Source organism: Delphinapterus leucas, chromosome 13 (assembly GCF_059928025.1).
Source record: "Delphinapterus leucas isolate spDelLeu-1000000601 "Yukka" chromosome 13, BTC_Dleu_Yukka2, whole genome shotgun sequence".
Taxonomy (NCBI): Eukaryota; Metazoa; Chordata; class Mammalia; order Artiodactyla; family Monodontidae; genus Delphinapterus; species Delphinapterus leucas.
In genome coordinates this window covers 83,282,406-83,300,066 of record NC_143141.1, presented here as the reverse complement: position 1 = coordinate 83,300,066, position 17,661 = coordinate 83,282,406, and the positions used below count along the sequence as shown (strand labels likewise).

The window sequence follows — 17,661 nt, the reverse complement described above, 5'->3', positions numbered from 1 at the left end:
AGCTCAGAACTACAGGGGGTGGGAAGAGAAAATGTGAAAATAGAAACAAGCTGAACTGACAATCAAGTGGAAGCTAAGCTTCACAGAGTGTTATTATGTGTGGACAACAAATTGAAACCACTTTGATTTCAGTTTCCAGGATGATTCGTCAGGAGTTTGTCATATCTAATTCCAAACCCAGCAGTGCCGTTTTATACAGGGGGAGATGCTGAAAAGACTCAAATAATGAGTCATTAGGTAGTCAATGGACAACGCAAACATACTTAAAACATCCAGCTAACGTGCCCATCCATGAGGGGTCAGGGCTCGAAACTGTAAAACTGAAGGTTGTCCGAATCACAGCAGCTGGAATGATTCCTCAACTTATTCACATGCCAATAAACAGTCACTGAGTAACTGCAGTGGGTGAAGCCCTGGGGATTCAGCGAAGATGGGATTCCTGCCCTCAACAAGATTACCACGAGGCGAGAAGACAGACGTGCATCAGCTACCATAGCCTAAAAGAACCACTCCAGTGGGTGTCTGGAGGAGAGCCGTGAGAGACGGAAATTAACTATACTACAACTTTAAAAAAGGATGCATTTACGATAATTATAAAGGTAAGATATAAATGAAAAAAAAATTATTTCAGGCCGGTATCTGCTGAGGCAGCAGAGAAGACTTCACACAGGAGGCTCTTCTGAGCTCAGACTTACCTATTGATAGTGGGAAGAAGAAGGAGGTATTTCAGGCAGGAGAATTACATCTGCACAGGCGCAGAGGTGTGGGAATGGATGTTAAATTAAGAGAAATATACATTCTGAACAGCTGGAGCATAGACCTCAAACGAGCTAGTGTCAGGATCATGGCTGCCGGGGTGAGGAACAGCCGCCAGTCCTCTGAGGGGCTTCCCTGTCATACACAGGAGGAGAGACTTTAGCCGGTAGCCATCGCAGAGCACGTGAAAACATCCTCCTGGGAATGACCCGTTAGGAACTGTGGGCCAGAGATCACTCAGGTCCGAAACACAGTGACACACTGCTTCCGACACAAAGCTAGGGCGGCAGCACATCCAAGTAAAAGGCAGGTAAAGACTGGGGTCAGGAGCTCTAAGTGACAGGTGTCACCTTCTCCCAGAGCAACCCTGAGCAAGTAACCGCATTTCTCTGTGTCTTACTTTCTGCAACATGAGACTGCTCGACAGATCAAGCGGGAAGGAATGTGAAAGGTACTAAGACAGCCAATGCCTTCCCAGGGTTAGTCTGACCTTCCTACTGACCCCTGACAACTCTCGTTCACAAGCCCCCACTAAGCCTGCTACTGTCACACCCATCCTGACACCTTCCCAGCCAGAGAGAAGAGACCCCATCCGGTCACAGTGAAGTCTGGTCATAGACTCTATTTCTATGCTTTTCCTCTGCAGTCAGGCAATGCTTCCGAGCCTTGAATTTTATAGCGTGACATTTTAATACTTTCTTAAATATTTTGTGAAAAAACACAGCACATATGATGGGACAGGGATACCTCAATTCATCTGTTACAGATTCCACCCCTCGATCTGGAACGTTCTTCCCCTCCATCTTTCTGGTGCTATGCTCGTCCTTTTCGTTACTCAATTGAGGTCTTTCCTGAGCCTGTTTAAATCGTATTCTACACACACAGTCCTTAACTTTCTTCTTGTTTTCAAAGCTCTTATCACAATCTAATAAAGTATACATTTTATTTACTTATTTTGTTTATGGTGCTCCTTCCTCGGTGGAATGTAAATCTGAAAAGGGCAACGGTTTTTACATATACTTTGCTCACGACTCTCTCCCCAGGATCTAGAATACTCCCTGGCATAAGTAGTCATCTGACAAATATTTGATAAACACACACATAATTCAATTATTTCATATGTACTGAAGAATTATTAATTTTCAGTAATCCACCCAGGGAACATTTGTTTACTACCCTTGATATGTCAGGTCCTGCTCTAAGCAATGAGGAAAACAATAAATACAACACAGACACTGGTCTCAAATAGCTCATTTTCTAGTGAGATGGAAGTAGATAAATTCAAAGTAGTAGAGTATAAACGTTATGAGGTAAGTAAAGGGCAGTAAAAACGTGCATAGAGGAGCACCCAACACAGCGTGGGAGCACGACAGAATGGTGGCAGGTGGTAGGAACCATGCCTTGGTGAGGTAAGACCTGAACCAAGCGCTAAGCAAAGAAATGCTGGGGAAACATCATAGGCAAAAGAGTACAACATACTGAATGCAAAGAAGAGAGAACACGCGGGCTGGCTGAGAAATTTAAGCAGCTTGGTACGGCTGGAGTGAAGGAACGTGAAGTCGCAGAAACAGACAGAGGCCAGACCACCTGCTAGGGCAACAGGAAATCACTGAAGGATTGTAGACTCAAGGGAGGATGACCAGACCTCCATTTTGGAAAGACTTCTCAGACAGATGCTTGGAAAAAGATGCAAATGCCACAAAAAGGAAGAGACAATGATGTTTGATTGCCTTTTACACTCTTCATCTCACCCTTCAGACTAACAACCAAATACTTTCCACAGAGTTGCCAAGAAGTCTCTGGAGAATTAGCTGGCTTGTGACCTAGCCGTGTGCCATCTTAACGCTATCAGAGGGCACATGTTTCTCTGTGGAGCAGCTGAGAAGTTAGAAATCATGTGTTGAGGCATCACCACTGGGCCACGTGAGCCTTGCTGGCTTCTGTTTGCCCTAGGCTTTAATGCTGCTTCCCGAAGCAATGACCCTGACCAGCAGCTGCCTTACACTACTGGGCCCAGAAAGGGAACGGCAACAGGTGTCAGGAACCACGTCACGGGGTGGGTGAGTATTCCAACAACCAGGAATCTGAGGCCAAGGCCTAGGGTGAGGCAGGAGACCTCCAAGGGACATCTTCAAAGGAAAGAACAGTTTGACAGGAAAACGGTGACAGGAACAAGACCAAGAGCTAAAGGGCAGCGATGGTGGGTTGACATAAGGTGAAAGGAAGAAACGGAAATTGGTGTAAAGGGTAGAAAAGGGCAGGAATCAGGTTTCATCATTCTTCACACTATAACACCAGGCTCTACGTCCTTCACAGCTGGCAGTCAATCAATGCTGGGTCGATGAAAGGATGGGCAAAATATAAGACCTGAAAATAAAACACTCATACTTTCCGTTGGGAATACACAAGAAACCAAGATGGACACACCTTTACTTCCAACCCTCATCTTTCAGTGTTCTACTTCCTCTCTCTGCACGCTTTAGTCACAGAAATCTTAGGTGGGGTTTCTTACAGTGACTTCAGTATCTGAAGTAGGAAACAGTGACTGCCAGATATAAAGGCCAGGATGGAATTTACTGGTTTTCTCCTGCCTTACCTCTCTCAAAGACAGTTCAGGGTTTGGGACTTACCTCTCTCAAAGACAGCTCAGGATTTGGGACTTACCTCTCTCAAAGACAGTTCAGGATTGGGGACTTACCTCTCTCAAAGACAGTTCAGGATTTGGGACTTACCTCTCTCAAAGACAGTTCAGGATTTGGGACTTTCAATTTTTGGTTCAAAGTAATTTACTATCGGGGAAAACAGGAAAAATACAGACTGCACTAGAACTTCCCTTCAAGAGGACTACTTTAAGCTTTTAGGTAATGAAACCGAAGATCAGGCCAAAATGGGGCTCTGCAGCCAGCTCTCTGGCTTCTGTCACAGTCTGAACATGTGGTCTGTCTGGCGAGGGTTTCCAGTCCTCTCACCTGCAGCTCCTCTAATCCACCTTTACGTAACTGTCTCTCATGGATTTATGGTAAGTGGTGAGTTCACTGAGGTCAGACAGCCATAATCACCTTCTCATCTCAAGACTCGCTCAGAGGCCGTGGCACACATAAGGTGCTCAGGGCGGGGTTTAGGGCTAGACCAGCTGACCAAGTGGCCTTTCAATCCTCTGTATTCATGAAAGGTGGAACACAGCGTTGGGCATGCAGTGTGACCTTAATATAGATTACACACATGGAAATAGTACATACTACATGGGAGTCCTGAGCCAATTATCCAGCACTTGTGTATGTACTACTGAAAAGATAAAGACATTTAAAAGCAGACACCAACAAACGCCATGAATACTCTTTGCCAGCCAACCAACTGAATGGAATAAGAAAGACATTAAGTAAGTACACTGCTCCAGAAATAAACCTGCCACACTTCCACCTATATAACCACTTCTTGCCCTCAATTATAACACAGTAGGTCAATTCCTTATTTCACATAGAAACATACCTGTGATATAAAAGCAAAACAAAGGAAAATTACTAGAGTATAGGATAAAAGTACTGCACAAAGCAGCAGTAGCTACTGAAAACAGAAAAATAAATTCAAAATTTCCAAAATAAAGTAATATATCAACTGGATAAAAAAAAAAGAAGCAGCCCTTTTCTTGGCTAGTTTCATCCTAATATACCTATTCCTGAGAACAACACCCACTGACATTGATGATGCCCTTGGGAGAGTAACCTGCTTGGCACAGGGTTCCCCCACCCACCTTCCTCTTTTTAAATAAAAACTGATGAATGAAAGCCATAGATTTTGCCACGAATGGAATGTTTTCACATACTTAAAGGTTCTTAGATATGTTTTGGATGGCAGAGGCAGCTAGAACTTTGATACTCATGTGAAATTATTTCTTTATAGTCTACTTTGGGTCGGAGAGGAAGAATTCTGCCTCAGTAAAAACTGAAGCTTGGATTCGTACACAGAGTGGATTTGGAAGTCTGATCTATTTGCTTACCTACTCTTAAAGTGGTAATTCTCTTAAAATGTCCAGTATAAAAAGGAAATAATTTCCAAACACTGATGATTAAAGGTGGTGTATACAAGTAAACCTAGAGGGCTTCCATTTTCCAGCAGCATCTGGAACACTTCCGTGTCCACAAAAGAAGGCACGTGTAACTTGAGGCCACGTTTAGGTGCTCTAACTCAGAGATTAATAATAAAGTTAAATAAAAGTGTCAGAAGCTTGGTGGCAAGTAGGCATAGTGTGCCTCAACATTTCATCTGCATAATTACTACTCTCATATCTCTCTGGCTTAAAAATAAATAGAAGTGCAGCGCCGTTCAAAGAGCTACATTGCCTACTGTCCTAAATTAGACAAAGCCATCTTCCTCTTGAGAAGTGAGTTAAAAAGCTAACTCTCCATTTCTCCTCTCCTTTAGCATTTCCTAAGAACGCTGTAATATAAAATAAATGACAGAAGAGTTAGGGGATGAATCAGCATTCACAATAAATATTAGAAACCCTACTTCTTATTAATTCCTGGAAAAGCAACTACGTATAACACAGAAAAGGCAAAGGCTGTCAGCCACTGGGAATACAAAGCACTCTGAATACAAAGTGCATCAGTCCCTCCAAAGAGGTAAACGTGTTTTAACTACTTTAGAAAGCTTAACCCTGCTCAATAACAAGATGGAAACCATGAGGACTCACCCTGTAAAGAGGATGGCACTTGTCCCTGAAACACGGAGCCAACCGGGCGTAGATCTGTAGGCTATAGTAATAGGCTGCCAGCTGGAGAGAGAGAGCAGAGTGGGGCTGCTTTTCAAAGCACCTGTTAGCGTCTAACACCTAGGAAGGGAGCACGAGAGAAACAGCTCAGCTGAAAGGAAATTGGCACAACCGTCATAAACCATCACATTTCTAGTCCTTACTCTAGAATTTTGGTTCCAAGTTTCTATCATATCAACTAAAGCTCAAGCTCATCTTAATATGACTACATTAAAATTCAGAAGACATTATAAGGCAGATCCTATGCACATGAAAGTAGATTTTAAAATCAACATTTCAGCTAACATTGTAGAATTCACTTTCCGGATACTGACCACAGTCCTTCCATCTTGCAAGAACAACCAGAAGGAAGTGAAACATATAACAAACAATTTACTGGTGAAAACCCCCAGTAAAGGCTTAGCTTATTCATTTTTAAGTCCTTGTTTCTTGGAAAGGGTAAACTTACCTGTGGTAAGGCAAGGAGATAAGCAAGAGCCAGGGTCATATCATTTGGTAAAGCATCGCTCGCCAGCTGCAAGAGAACTGAATGTAGAAAACATTATATATATATATTGCATTATATTATTAGAGGATCCATGTGACATTCATAGTTACTAAGTGTCATGACTTTAGTCCTTTATGATGTCAACAGTAATTCGTTTCAGAGAACTCTTTAAGATCATTTATGAAAGTCTATTCAGCACCATAGAAATAACAGACTACGTGAAACTATGTTAAATGATAACCTTGCCTCAACTCAAATTATGCTGTTTGTTACTTACACAAGAGAAAACCCAATTAGTGCAGCTACAAAGTCTAAGTGCAAATAGATCAGTGAGGATGGTTTCTGCCAGCTAATCTTTTGGTTTTCAAGACCCAGGCCAAGCTATAAAATTCTGGATGTCAATGACAGCTACTGTAGAAAATGACCATCTGAGCAGCAACGATGAGAGCACCAACACAGCTTTTTGTGAGTGCAGATTTAGGATAAATCTTCTGATTTTACTACAATTACGATAAGTGGTTTTGTTCTTTCTCTTCACCACACTCCACACTCCAAAACCAGTCTCTTGCTTTGATTATAGAACACCTTAAAATATCCCAACCATCTACAACTTTTCCACAAAAATTTTTATATAAGCAACGACCTATCAATGTCATGGCTTTAATAAAGGAGAGAACACTGCCAATAACATCTGTGTTTATATCCATTTTTTTTCCTTTTTTTTTTTGCGGTACGCGGGCCTCTCACTGCTGTGGCCTCTCCCGTGCGGAGCACAGGCTCCAGACGTGCAGGCTCAGAGGCCATGGCTCACGGGCCCAGCCGCTCCGCTGCATGTGGGATCTTCAGAGACGGGGGCACGAACCCGCGTCCCCTGCATCGGCAGGTGGGCTCTCAACCACTGCGCCACTAGGGAAGCCCTATCCATTTTATATTAATAAGGAGGTATTCCATTTAGGGTCTCAAGTGACAAATACCAGGTAGTCACTGTAATCACAATGTAAATCTTTTATTTTTAAAGAACGGACTCTCCTAACCTTCACTAATGAAGGTAAACAGTATTTAAATAATTCAAAGTAAATATTTCACTTTGTAAATACACCATATAATTTTTTCCCAGAAGATTCACCTTCCTAATTGTGTCTTACTTGAACTAAAATTTAAAGCCATCCATATAATCTGAGCTCGGCTGACCAGTGGAGCAGTGGGTGGGTGTGCGGTGAGAAGCCAGCTGCAAGCGGCTGGAGCGTCAGAGGCTGACCTAAAACTCAGCATGTCCTGCGCATGATCTATGGGGGAAGAAACTGAGCTTTCTCCACTGTGCCTCTGCAAAGAGTTCTCTAAATACTCACTTCCTCTGTGTTCTCCAAATCTCATAAACCAAGTTGGACCACCAGTCAGCCTCAGGCCTCCCAGGGAACTGTACTGTCCTAGAGATGTTTTCTGATCAAAAGCTACTCATTTCAAGGCCCATTTCCACATTCAGCCCTTCACTCAGCACCAATGAGAACTTTCTCTGAACCTAATATTGCTCTAAAATAAGAATCAGAGTTCCTGCCCTTTCAGAGTAAACACACTAAGACCAGAAAAAGTCTTCAAATAAATAATTTAAAACTACAACGCAAAGGGCCCAAATCAAATTTTATACAAACAAGTATGAGAGCAAAGAAGAGTTATAAAATCGCCGAATGTATTCTAGAACACTATCAAAACTGAAGGATGAAGGACTTAAGCTATACATTTTGGACAACAGAAGATGAAGGAAGAAAAAGCATGTAAGCTTAGTCTGCTGAAAGCCCTGTACTTTTGAGAAAGATTTACTTAGAGTCTAGAAATTGCACACCATACAAACACACACAGAAACACACACACAAGCCCAGGGCTGCCATTTTGGCTTATGTCTGCCTTATGTACTTTACCATTTAATACCTGCCCAGCTGTCCGCGGGACCTTTAATTTGGAGAAAAAACAAAATCCAATAGTTTCACATACTAATAATTCTTCCCTATTATTTTTCTTTCTCTGTTGCTTTTCTTATAAGGCGACCTACAACTGCAACCTTATTTAGTTTTTTTCCACCCCCGTTTCTATTTTCTTCAGGTACTTCCCTTCCTTATGCACAAAAGAGGCCAATTTTCAAACAAGTATATCTAAACCCACTCACCAAAAAACAGCCCTGTCTCTTCAGAGCTCAGGAGCCCTTATTTCAAGTGAGTGGCTGATGCTCCAGCTAGTAGAGGACCACCCCTCTCCCTCTCAGAGTTGTGGTTGGTTACGACCAGTCTGAAGCCTGCCTGGGAAAATCAGTCCCATGACTGACTATCTTCCCGTCAGACTTTTCTTTTTTTTTTCTTTTTAAATCCTGTCATCAACTCAATCTTTCACTCCATTTAATGTGCATTTGGTTATTTCCAAAAACCAAAGCACCCTCAAGGGATGAAAAAATATGGTACCACTGAAGATATTCCTAAGCATATGCTACAGACCCTGAAGGAAATTCCAAAAGGAAAACAACCCAACAAAAAACAAAAACAACAAAAAAGAGCCATGACAGCATGGTTGGAACAAATGCATAGTTCCCAGAAGATACCTTTGAGAGAGAGAATCTCCATCTGAATACGTAAGTTCCAGTAGGTTTATTTTTTAAATAGTTATATTAATTCACAGATACAACTCACAAGATGGTCACTAGCATTTCTTGAACATATATCACTGAATACAAAGCTTTCAGCAGGCAAAATAGAAAAGAAATAGTTAATTTCCATGAGCTAAAAGTAATGACAAAAATCACCCTCGAGTCCAAAGAATCATCACTGTTAATTTTCACCAAGCAGTGAAAATAATCACTTTGAAATACAACTATTTGCTCCAAGTGAATAACAGCCACATGGGTTTTATTTCATATATACAAATGTGTGCATCATTTCAAACTTTTCTGCATTTTATAATGCTTTGACACTGGGGGGTCTTGACGATCCTGGTGAGACTGCCCTCCCAGGGCTAGCTAGTCAATTGGCAGGTAGAGCAGATGGTTTCCCGGTGAGCACGCCTTTGATCTACAGACCAACCAGTTCAGAGCCAATTGTCTGAACCACGCCCTCTCTCTCTGGCTTTTACACTACAGAGGCAATACTACCTCGCCCTGATCACCTCAGGGCCAGGTGCCAGTCAGCCAGAGACCATCCCATAGCCCAGAGTCCACCAGGTTATTCAAACTCTCCATCGTAAGCTTGCTCAAGCGTGCCTACCACACCTCTCCTGTTCCTTCCCACGAAAACCCATACTCTGGCCTCATGCCTTCTGCCTCCAGGTGACCTGAGTGCCTCCCCATGTGGCTGAGGTGGCTTGCCGTGTCTTCTGTTTCTAGGGATTGGTGAGTATAAACTTCTTCCTTCATGACAATCATTTTCACGTCTGGGTGTCTGCCCACACCTGAATAAAACCAGACTCTGGGTACATTTCAGAGCAACAAGTAAAACATCTATAAATGTACAATGAATCCCTGGCGAACAAAATCAGGCAGAATGACACAGCAGGAGGGAAACCATCTTCAGAAGCAGAAAGTTACGGGATCAAAGCTAAGACCTACCACTGACTTACTGCACAAGTTTTTCCAATTGATCATCCTGTACCCAGTAACTGTCATATTTCTAAAAATAGTACACTATTCTCCCAGTGAGACACATAAAACCCCAGAGTCATCTTGGACTTTACTCTCTTCTCCGCTCCCAACATTCAGGTAGTCATCAAGTCCTGCTGAATTATTCCTAAAGAACTGGTTCACACATACTTTCTATTTTCACTGCCACAAACTCTAGATTGTCAGTGTTCAACACCTGGACTCTTTCAATAACCCCCCAACTCTACCTGATGCCTTCAGTCTTTCTCCTTCCAATCCATCCTTAAAATAGTAGTTTCATACTAATTTTATAGGAATGTTCATTAAGTACTGTGTAATCATGTCTCTCGCCAGCTGAAAACACACACACACACACACACACACACACACACACTCTCTCTCTCTCTCTCTCTCTCTCTCTCTCTCCTACCTTCAATGGTTTCCCATTCCCTAAAGAAGGAAAGCTAGATTTCTTATTTAGCACTCAAGGCCTTCATAAATATGGGGCAGCCATAACTTATGGTTTTAACTGATATTATCTCTACCCTATACCCCAGCCAAATTAATCTGACATTCAAATGACCTATAATGCAAACTCTCTATAAAGAAAGTACTCATGCCATTCCTCTATATAACAATAATAACAGTTATTATTATCATAAAATGAAAATAACTATTTAAAAAAAAATCTGCTTTGATGAGCCAGATATGAGATAGATGCTTTGTATAAATTAGCTCTAAGTGCCACAAAAAGCTCTGCAAAGAATGCAGTATTAACTTGTTTTTACATAGGCTTGGAAAGCTATGTAAATCACCTAAACTCAGAAAGGCAGTTAATCTGTAAAGACAGTGTTATGAACCAAATATTTGTGATTCCCCCAAATTTATATGTTGAAGCCCCAGCCCTCAACATGAGGGTATTTGGAGATGAGGCCTTTGGGAAGTAATTAGGGTTAGATGAGGTCATGAGGAGTGGGATCCTCATGATGGGGTTAGTGCCCTTATAAGAGGAGACATCAGAGTTCACTTGTAAACACTCTACTCTTTCTCCCCACTCCCTCCCTCCCCCGCCCCCCGTCCTGATGTAAAGACACAGCGAGAAGACAGCCATGTGCTAGCCAGGAAGAGATCACTACCAGAACCCAAAAACGCTGGCACCCTGATTTCCAGTCTCCAAACTGTGAGACCAAATTTCTGTTGTTTAAGCTGCTTGGTCTATGGTATTTTGTTATGGCAGCCCAAGCTGACTAATACAGACAGGAAACAAGACATACAAAATTAGATATCTCTTCCTGTCAATATGTACCAGGCTGTCGACAATATTATGCTATTGCAAGCAATGAACATATGCCATATTTTTCATGCGTGTGAATTCATAGGATAAATTCCTAGAAGCAGAATTATTAGGTTAAACAATACCCGCAGCCATAATTCTCATAGCTGTTGCCGAATTGCCACGTGTTTTTCAAATTCTCACTTTAAGCCAAGTCCTCACTGCAGCAACTCGACCAGGACTGCTACTTAGCTGGCACAACTCACCCACGTGAACGTCCATTTGGCCCATTTCTCAAGAGGCTTCTTGACATCTATTTTAACTACACAAGATGAAGATCCCTTAAGGTTGGGGTAAGTCCAAAATCCACTCCACAGGGTAAGCCTTCACTCATATGAATTGACTCCTCAGGATTAATCCTAAGAGAAAGGCACCTGGCCTATTTCCCTTCTCTGGGGAACTACGACTCAGACTTTTGCCCTACTGTCATAGGATGAACTCCAGCGAAATCCAGAATAATAAATTCTATTTAAATTCTTCTGTGATTGGGTTCTGTTACTGGTACAGTCCTTGTGCAGATGAAGACTATAAACTCTAGATAAAGCACAAAAGGCGGGTATCGGAAGGCACTGGAGAGGCACTGAAAGCAGACAGAAACTGGAGGGTAGATGCCATTTGGAAAAATGACACGGCACCGGTGATTTCCCATTTTTACAGCTTCTATCCTGAGGGCAAGCTCCTGTCTGTTCCTTGCCAGGCAGGTAAAATTCGGATAGAGAACCTGAAGTCTTAAAGAACCAGAGCCCAGAAAAACCACAACCGCTGACAAGTAAGAGAGGTCTGATAGTTTCTTATAAAACTAAACAAATCCATAATCTTTGGCCCAGCAAGTCTACCCTTAGATAGTTATCCCAGAGAAGTAAAAACACAGGTCCACAAAAACACTGTACAAGAGTTCACAGCAGCTTTTTCATAATAACCATCAACTGGAAAAAGCCTTCATGTCCCTTAACAGAAGAATGGGTAAACTGTGGTATATTCATACAATGGAATACTTCTCAGTCATTAAAAAACAAAAAAAGAGGGCTTCCTTGGTGGCGCAGTGGTTAAGAATCCGCCTGCCAATGCAGCGGACACAGGTTCGAGCCCTGGTCTGGGAAGATCCCACATGCCGCGGAGAAACTAAGCCCGTGCGCCACAACTACTGAGCCTGCGCTCTGGAGCCCACGAGCCACAACTACTGAGCCCATGAGCCACAACTACTGAAGCCCACGCACCTAGGGCCCGTGCTCCACAACAAGAGAAGCCACCGCAATGAGAAGCCCGCGCACCGCAACAAAGAGTAGCCCCCGCTCGCCGCAACTAGAGAAAGCCCCAGCGCAGCAACGAAGACCCAACACAGCCAAAAATAAATAAATAAGATAAATAAATTTTTAAAAAATCTTTGTAAAAAAACCAAAAAACAAAAAAAGGGAAGAAAGAAAAAAAAAAACCTACTGATAGATGCAGGTAAACCTCAGGTTTTACACAAAGAAGACATCCTGTATGATTCCACTGAATGAATTCTAGAACAGTCAAAAGTAATCTACAGCGGGGAAAATCCAAACATTTGTCACCTGACTGGGAGTGTGGAGTGGGTGTTTTCAGGAGAGAGGCATCAACTTTCTGGGGTGAGAGAAATGTTCCGTATCTTGAGAGGAGTCAGGGTTACACAGGTGCTGCACTTGTCAAAACTCACCAACCTCACGTCTACACTTAAGATTTTTGTATTTCATTGTTTGTAGATGATATCTCACAGAAAAGTAAGAAACGCTGACTCCAGTTAAAGATATGCACAGTGCAGTGTCAAGGGGTGAAGTGTAATGATGCCGACAACTTTGAAACATGTCAGCAAACAAGCTGGATTTGGTGGATGGACTACAGCAAGTATAGTAAATGTTCGCTGTAGAATCTAGGTGGAAAAGTATGGGAGTTCGCTGTAGAATTTTCTCAACTTTTCTGTGCATTTGAAAATTCCCTTAATAAAATATTTGGGGAAGAAAAGAGAAAAAACTCCTCTCTGAAAACAGTGCCAAATGCTCAAGCTCCCCGTCAGTTATTTTTTTTCCCAAATGGGGTTTCCTGAAAGATCCTTGTAGACAAGTATACACATGCCTCGTCTCCAGCACAAAGGCAGCTGAGGTTCCGGCCACACAAAGTCCATGACCTCCCCACTGCTCCAAGATCAGAAAGACCACAATCACTGGCATCGGGTACACCACAGTCCCCTACGTCCCCAGGTTGGAAGGGAAGGGATCATATCTCTTCCCTAATCCTTAACACAACTGTTGAAGTCATCTTGTGACATCTTTTTCCTCCACAGCCAGATTACAGCTCATCAATCCCTACAACCCAGAACCCCTCCTGACTAATAACCGAATTGTTGAAGGAAACTGATGGTGGAGGGACCCGTGGGGAAGGGAGTGGGGAGAGACACGATTAACTGCCCACACTTCACACCACCCGAACTTTTCCAGCAGCCCTCACTGAGGCTCAATTATTCTTGCAAAGTGGAAATCAAGCCCCCACATACGGGAAGCTTCTCAGAGTTTGAATCTGTGAGCCATCTGATGCGACGCAGGACAAAATTATCAATGAGGATCTGAAGTAGACCAGATCCCACGGGGTTTCACTGGGATCCACCAGATGTCAGGCTGGCCACAGACTGGGTCACAGTGATTTTACATTACCATTTAAGTTTTTTTTTTTTCTTTTCCCCAAAAAAGGCCTGCCCTACATTTAGCAGTGTGTATGAATTTAATTTGCAGTGCTTATTCTCTAACCTTGAATACAATGCATTTTCTAAACAAGTTATACAGCCAAAATCAGAAGAAATCTACGTCTAAGCCTCCAAGCACTAATTCTGTGCAAAGGAAGCGCCTCTGGAAAGCAAGCACTCCACGATAAAGTTAATTCCAGAACTAAATTCACAGAGGAGGGCTGCCCATATTATTGATTTAGAAATCATTAGCCATTAAATCATTCATTTAGCTAAATAAATAATGATCAGTTTTCTTCAGCTAGTCTCCATAAAAACCTTTCCATCAACTTTATTAAAAAATCCTGAGAAGTCAGCTCACGTTGGGAAGTTTAACTTGTACCGTGACCTACTTCTGAACCAAAGTCAGGAGTCCCATTTTTACGAGTTTTAATTTGGGTCATTTAACCTATATCATTCATCCAATCTGCTGACTTTCTGACAAATATTTGATATTATAAAATAGCCAGAGATATCTGTCTCAAATATATTAGCATTATCAAGAGAAATCAAACATGTTGATCATTTTGTAATACACAGGAGTATCAAATCACTATGCTGTATACCGGGAACTGACAGTGTTGTAGGCCAATTATACTTCAAAAACAAGCAAACTCATTGAAAAAAGAGATCAGATTTGTGGCTACCAGAGGCAGTGGGTAGTGGGACGGAGAATTGGATGAAACTAGTTAAAAAGCAGTACAAACTTCCCCTTATAAATAAGTACTAGGAATGCAATGTACATGATTAATATAATCAACACTGCTGTATATTACATAGGAAAGTTATTAAGAGGGTAAATCCTAAGAGTTCTCATCACAAGGAAAAATATTTTTTTAATTTTTCCTTTATTTCCTATCTATGTGAGATGATGAGCGTTCACCTAAACTTATTTTGATAATCATTTCATGACGTATATAAGTCAGATCATTACACTGTACACCTTAAATTCATACAGTGCTATATATGTCAATTATATTTCAATAAAATTGGAAGTGAATAAAAAGAGATACACCACACATGTCAGGTTCATTCAACTCAGAATGCCATTTAACAGATGCAACAAAAGGCATGCAGGGAAGGGTATGGCCATAGTCTGTTGACTGACTTATTATAAATTTCAAGGGTTAGGAATAAATATCTAAATGTACTTTTTAAAAAAATGAGACATCTAGTATTCTAATGTATCAGACCTATAAGATCACATTTTATTTGTACCTACTTTATAATAGTGTCGCCTGTTTATCTGCAAAAAAAAGGAGATATCAAATGTGAGAGTTTATGAAAATGCTTCATGATTTCATGAACCCAAATGTAAATTAAAGGGATGATTTATATTAAAATCACCTCTATATTTAAAAAGTTCCATTCTTACTTAATATACACAGTAGGTACTCTGAAATGTTTTTCCTATTCAACAATATTAGAAAAAAAATTTTTTTTAATATTTTAATGAACTTGGGTTCTTTCCCATGATGGGATATTAAAATCTGTCAAAAAGGACAATTTGAAGAAACACTAGGGCAGAAAGAAAATCCCTAAAATCCCACTAAAATCTCACAGACACTACAGTACTAAGAATAGAACACACATCTCTGGGAACTTGGATTCAGATTCACCAAAAGCATAGTCTCAATTCCTGTCCCAATAACTGTCATGCACGTACTGCACCTACGCTCATCATTGTGAAGAGACACTGATTTTGCACCTATCATATAGAAAACCCTGGTGAAAGTGTTAGAAATAGATATAGCACTCAGGATACGACCCTTAAGCTGAAAAGACCAGACACAGACATAAAAGATACAGGTGGCTTTCTCCAGGCTGCCAGGAAGCAAGTGTGTCAGAGTTTGAAGAACAGACATATGACGGTTGGAAAGAATCTGTTATCTTTCGTGAAACATCCAAAGGGTCTTAACCATGGTTTCACAACTGAATCGCCTGAGGAACTGTAAAAGATATCTGATGTGTTTGGACCCCACTTCAGGGATTCTGAAATAAATGGTCTCCATTGGATCCCAGGCTTCAGTATTTCTTAAAAATACCCTAAGTGATTCGAATGTGCAACCAGCACGGAGGGCTATGGCAGCAGGCCTTGAAAACAAGGTGAAATCATAATTGGATGGACTAAAGTACGAGATGACCAATGGCAAGGAAGTCAGCCAGGGCAGGACTAGCCGTTAGGAAAAGGTGCGCAGACGGGGCCCCATCATCACCACTAAAGAGCAACAATCCAGAGGTGGAACATACAGGCCGTTATGCTCACTGTACAGATAAGGAAACTGAATAATATTCTTCTGCTTGAGACCCCCATAGCATTCAGTAGCAGGTCCACTTAACATGTTTAACTCAGCACCCGCGTTCCTTCCAGCCAACTGCTGCCTCATTCTTCACTGGTTGCCCACACTGTCTCTCCTCTCCCGGTACTACGGTAACACACAAATCCCTGAAAAATCATGATGCCTATCTTCTTTGCTTCTGTGCATCTTCTTCCCTCTACCTAAAATATCCCCCTTCTGTCTCTCCTAACACATCTCCCTCTCAAATTCCCCCCTTTTTCATGTACTATACTCTTATTCATCCTTCAAGACTCAGGTCAAATGCCACCCGCTCCAGGAAGCCTCTTCACACGCCCTCTTCACTCAGTGGTCATAGGTCTGTCATCCCAATGCCTCTTGTGTTTGCCTGTCTTAGCGCTTACACATAAATTTGTCTCCTCACTTGACTGCAAGCCCACTGAAGATAAAAATAGTGTCTTCGGGTTTCCCTGGTGGCGCGGTGGTTGAGAGTCCGCCTGCCGATGCAGGGGACACGGGTTCGTGCCCCGGTCCGGGAAGATCCCACATGCCGCGAAGATGCTGGGCCCGTGAGCCATGGCCGCTGAGCCTGAGCTCCACAACGGGAGAGGCCACAACAGTGAGAGGCCCGCGTACCGCAAAATAAATAAATAAATAAATAAAATGAAAAAATAAAAATAAGTTACAGAATCAGGTTTCTGGGAACATGGCAGTTCTATTCCCCACACACATTTCCCCAAGTTTTATTCCACACAGCAATGTGCTCCATTAAGAGACAGCATCGTCCAGGCTCACTGGCAGTTAGATGTAGCCAGCAATAGGTAAGTGGAAGTCCTGGACAGGACTGCCAAGAAAACTGTTTTTCCCACCCCGCTTTCCTCCTTACTGATGCCTGGAATATAGACAAGATAGCTCGAGCCCCAGTAGCCTTTAAATCCTGAGGTACCCACTAAGGATGGTAGAGCAGAGAGAGAGGGAAAATTGAAAAAAAAAACAAAAAAAGTCAAGACAATTACCCTGGAACCTTGAAAAGAAGGAGGTTAAAGAGGAAAAAAGTACAAATGGCAAGTTGTCTTTGGTAAACTTGCATACATTTCATTCTTTTCAAAAAATTTCACATGGAAAGATATGTCACCATGCAGAAAAGTTTTAAGATGAAATATACATCTACATTCCATGAAACAAGCACTTAAACATTCTTAACTAATCCATAAAAGCAGGAAAAAAGGAAATATTTATTGAGCACTTTATATCATTCACTATAAGAAGCACTTTACATAATTAGCAACCTTAAGATAGGAATTATATCTTATTTACCTTTTAAATCCTCAATTGGTAAGTACCCAGAAAAGAGTAGATACTCCATAGATGATTTAAATCAATGAATAAATAGATGTATAAATGATGGTGTCAAGTTAAGCCATTCAAAATTACTGAAAATGTTATTGTTTTTCCCAACTCTCATTCATTTATACAGTCTCATCTATTATTCTCCTAATATAAGTTACACACTGTCGGGAACTAGAACCTTCTTTCATACCTTCTGTTGTTGGAAATACCTCTTCTCCTTCAGTTTTAGTCTCTGCCAGTTTCCCAGTTCTCAGCAATACTTCTGCAAAGCTTTCTACCGGGACATGATGATAGGTGTCATAGGTCACTTCAGA

At 41.7% G+C, this 17,661-nt stretch overlaps 1 protein-coding gene across 5 annotated transcripts in view; it reads right to left on the bottom strand.

Annotated features, from left to right (window-relative positions):
* Positions 1-17,661, bottom strand: part of NBAS (NBAS subunit of NRZ tethering complex) — a 343,094-nt gene that overhangs the window by 127,222 nt on the left and 198,211 nt on the right. For all 5 annotated transcript variants that reach the window (XM_089923423.1, XM_089923419.1, XM_089923421.1 and 2 more), the window contains 3 exons: positions 17,538-17,661; positions 5,976-6,052; positions 5,450-5,587 (listed from right to left, as the gene is read on the bottom strand). In XM_089923423.1, the coding sequence (XP_089779549.1) occupies positions 5,450-5,587; positions 5,976-6,052; positions 17,538-17,661 (339 nt within the window). The remainder of the gene's footprint in view (positions 1-5,449; positions 5,588-5,975; positions 6,053-17,537) is intronic.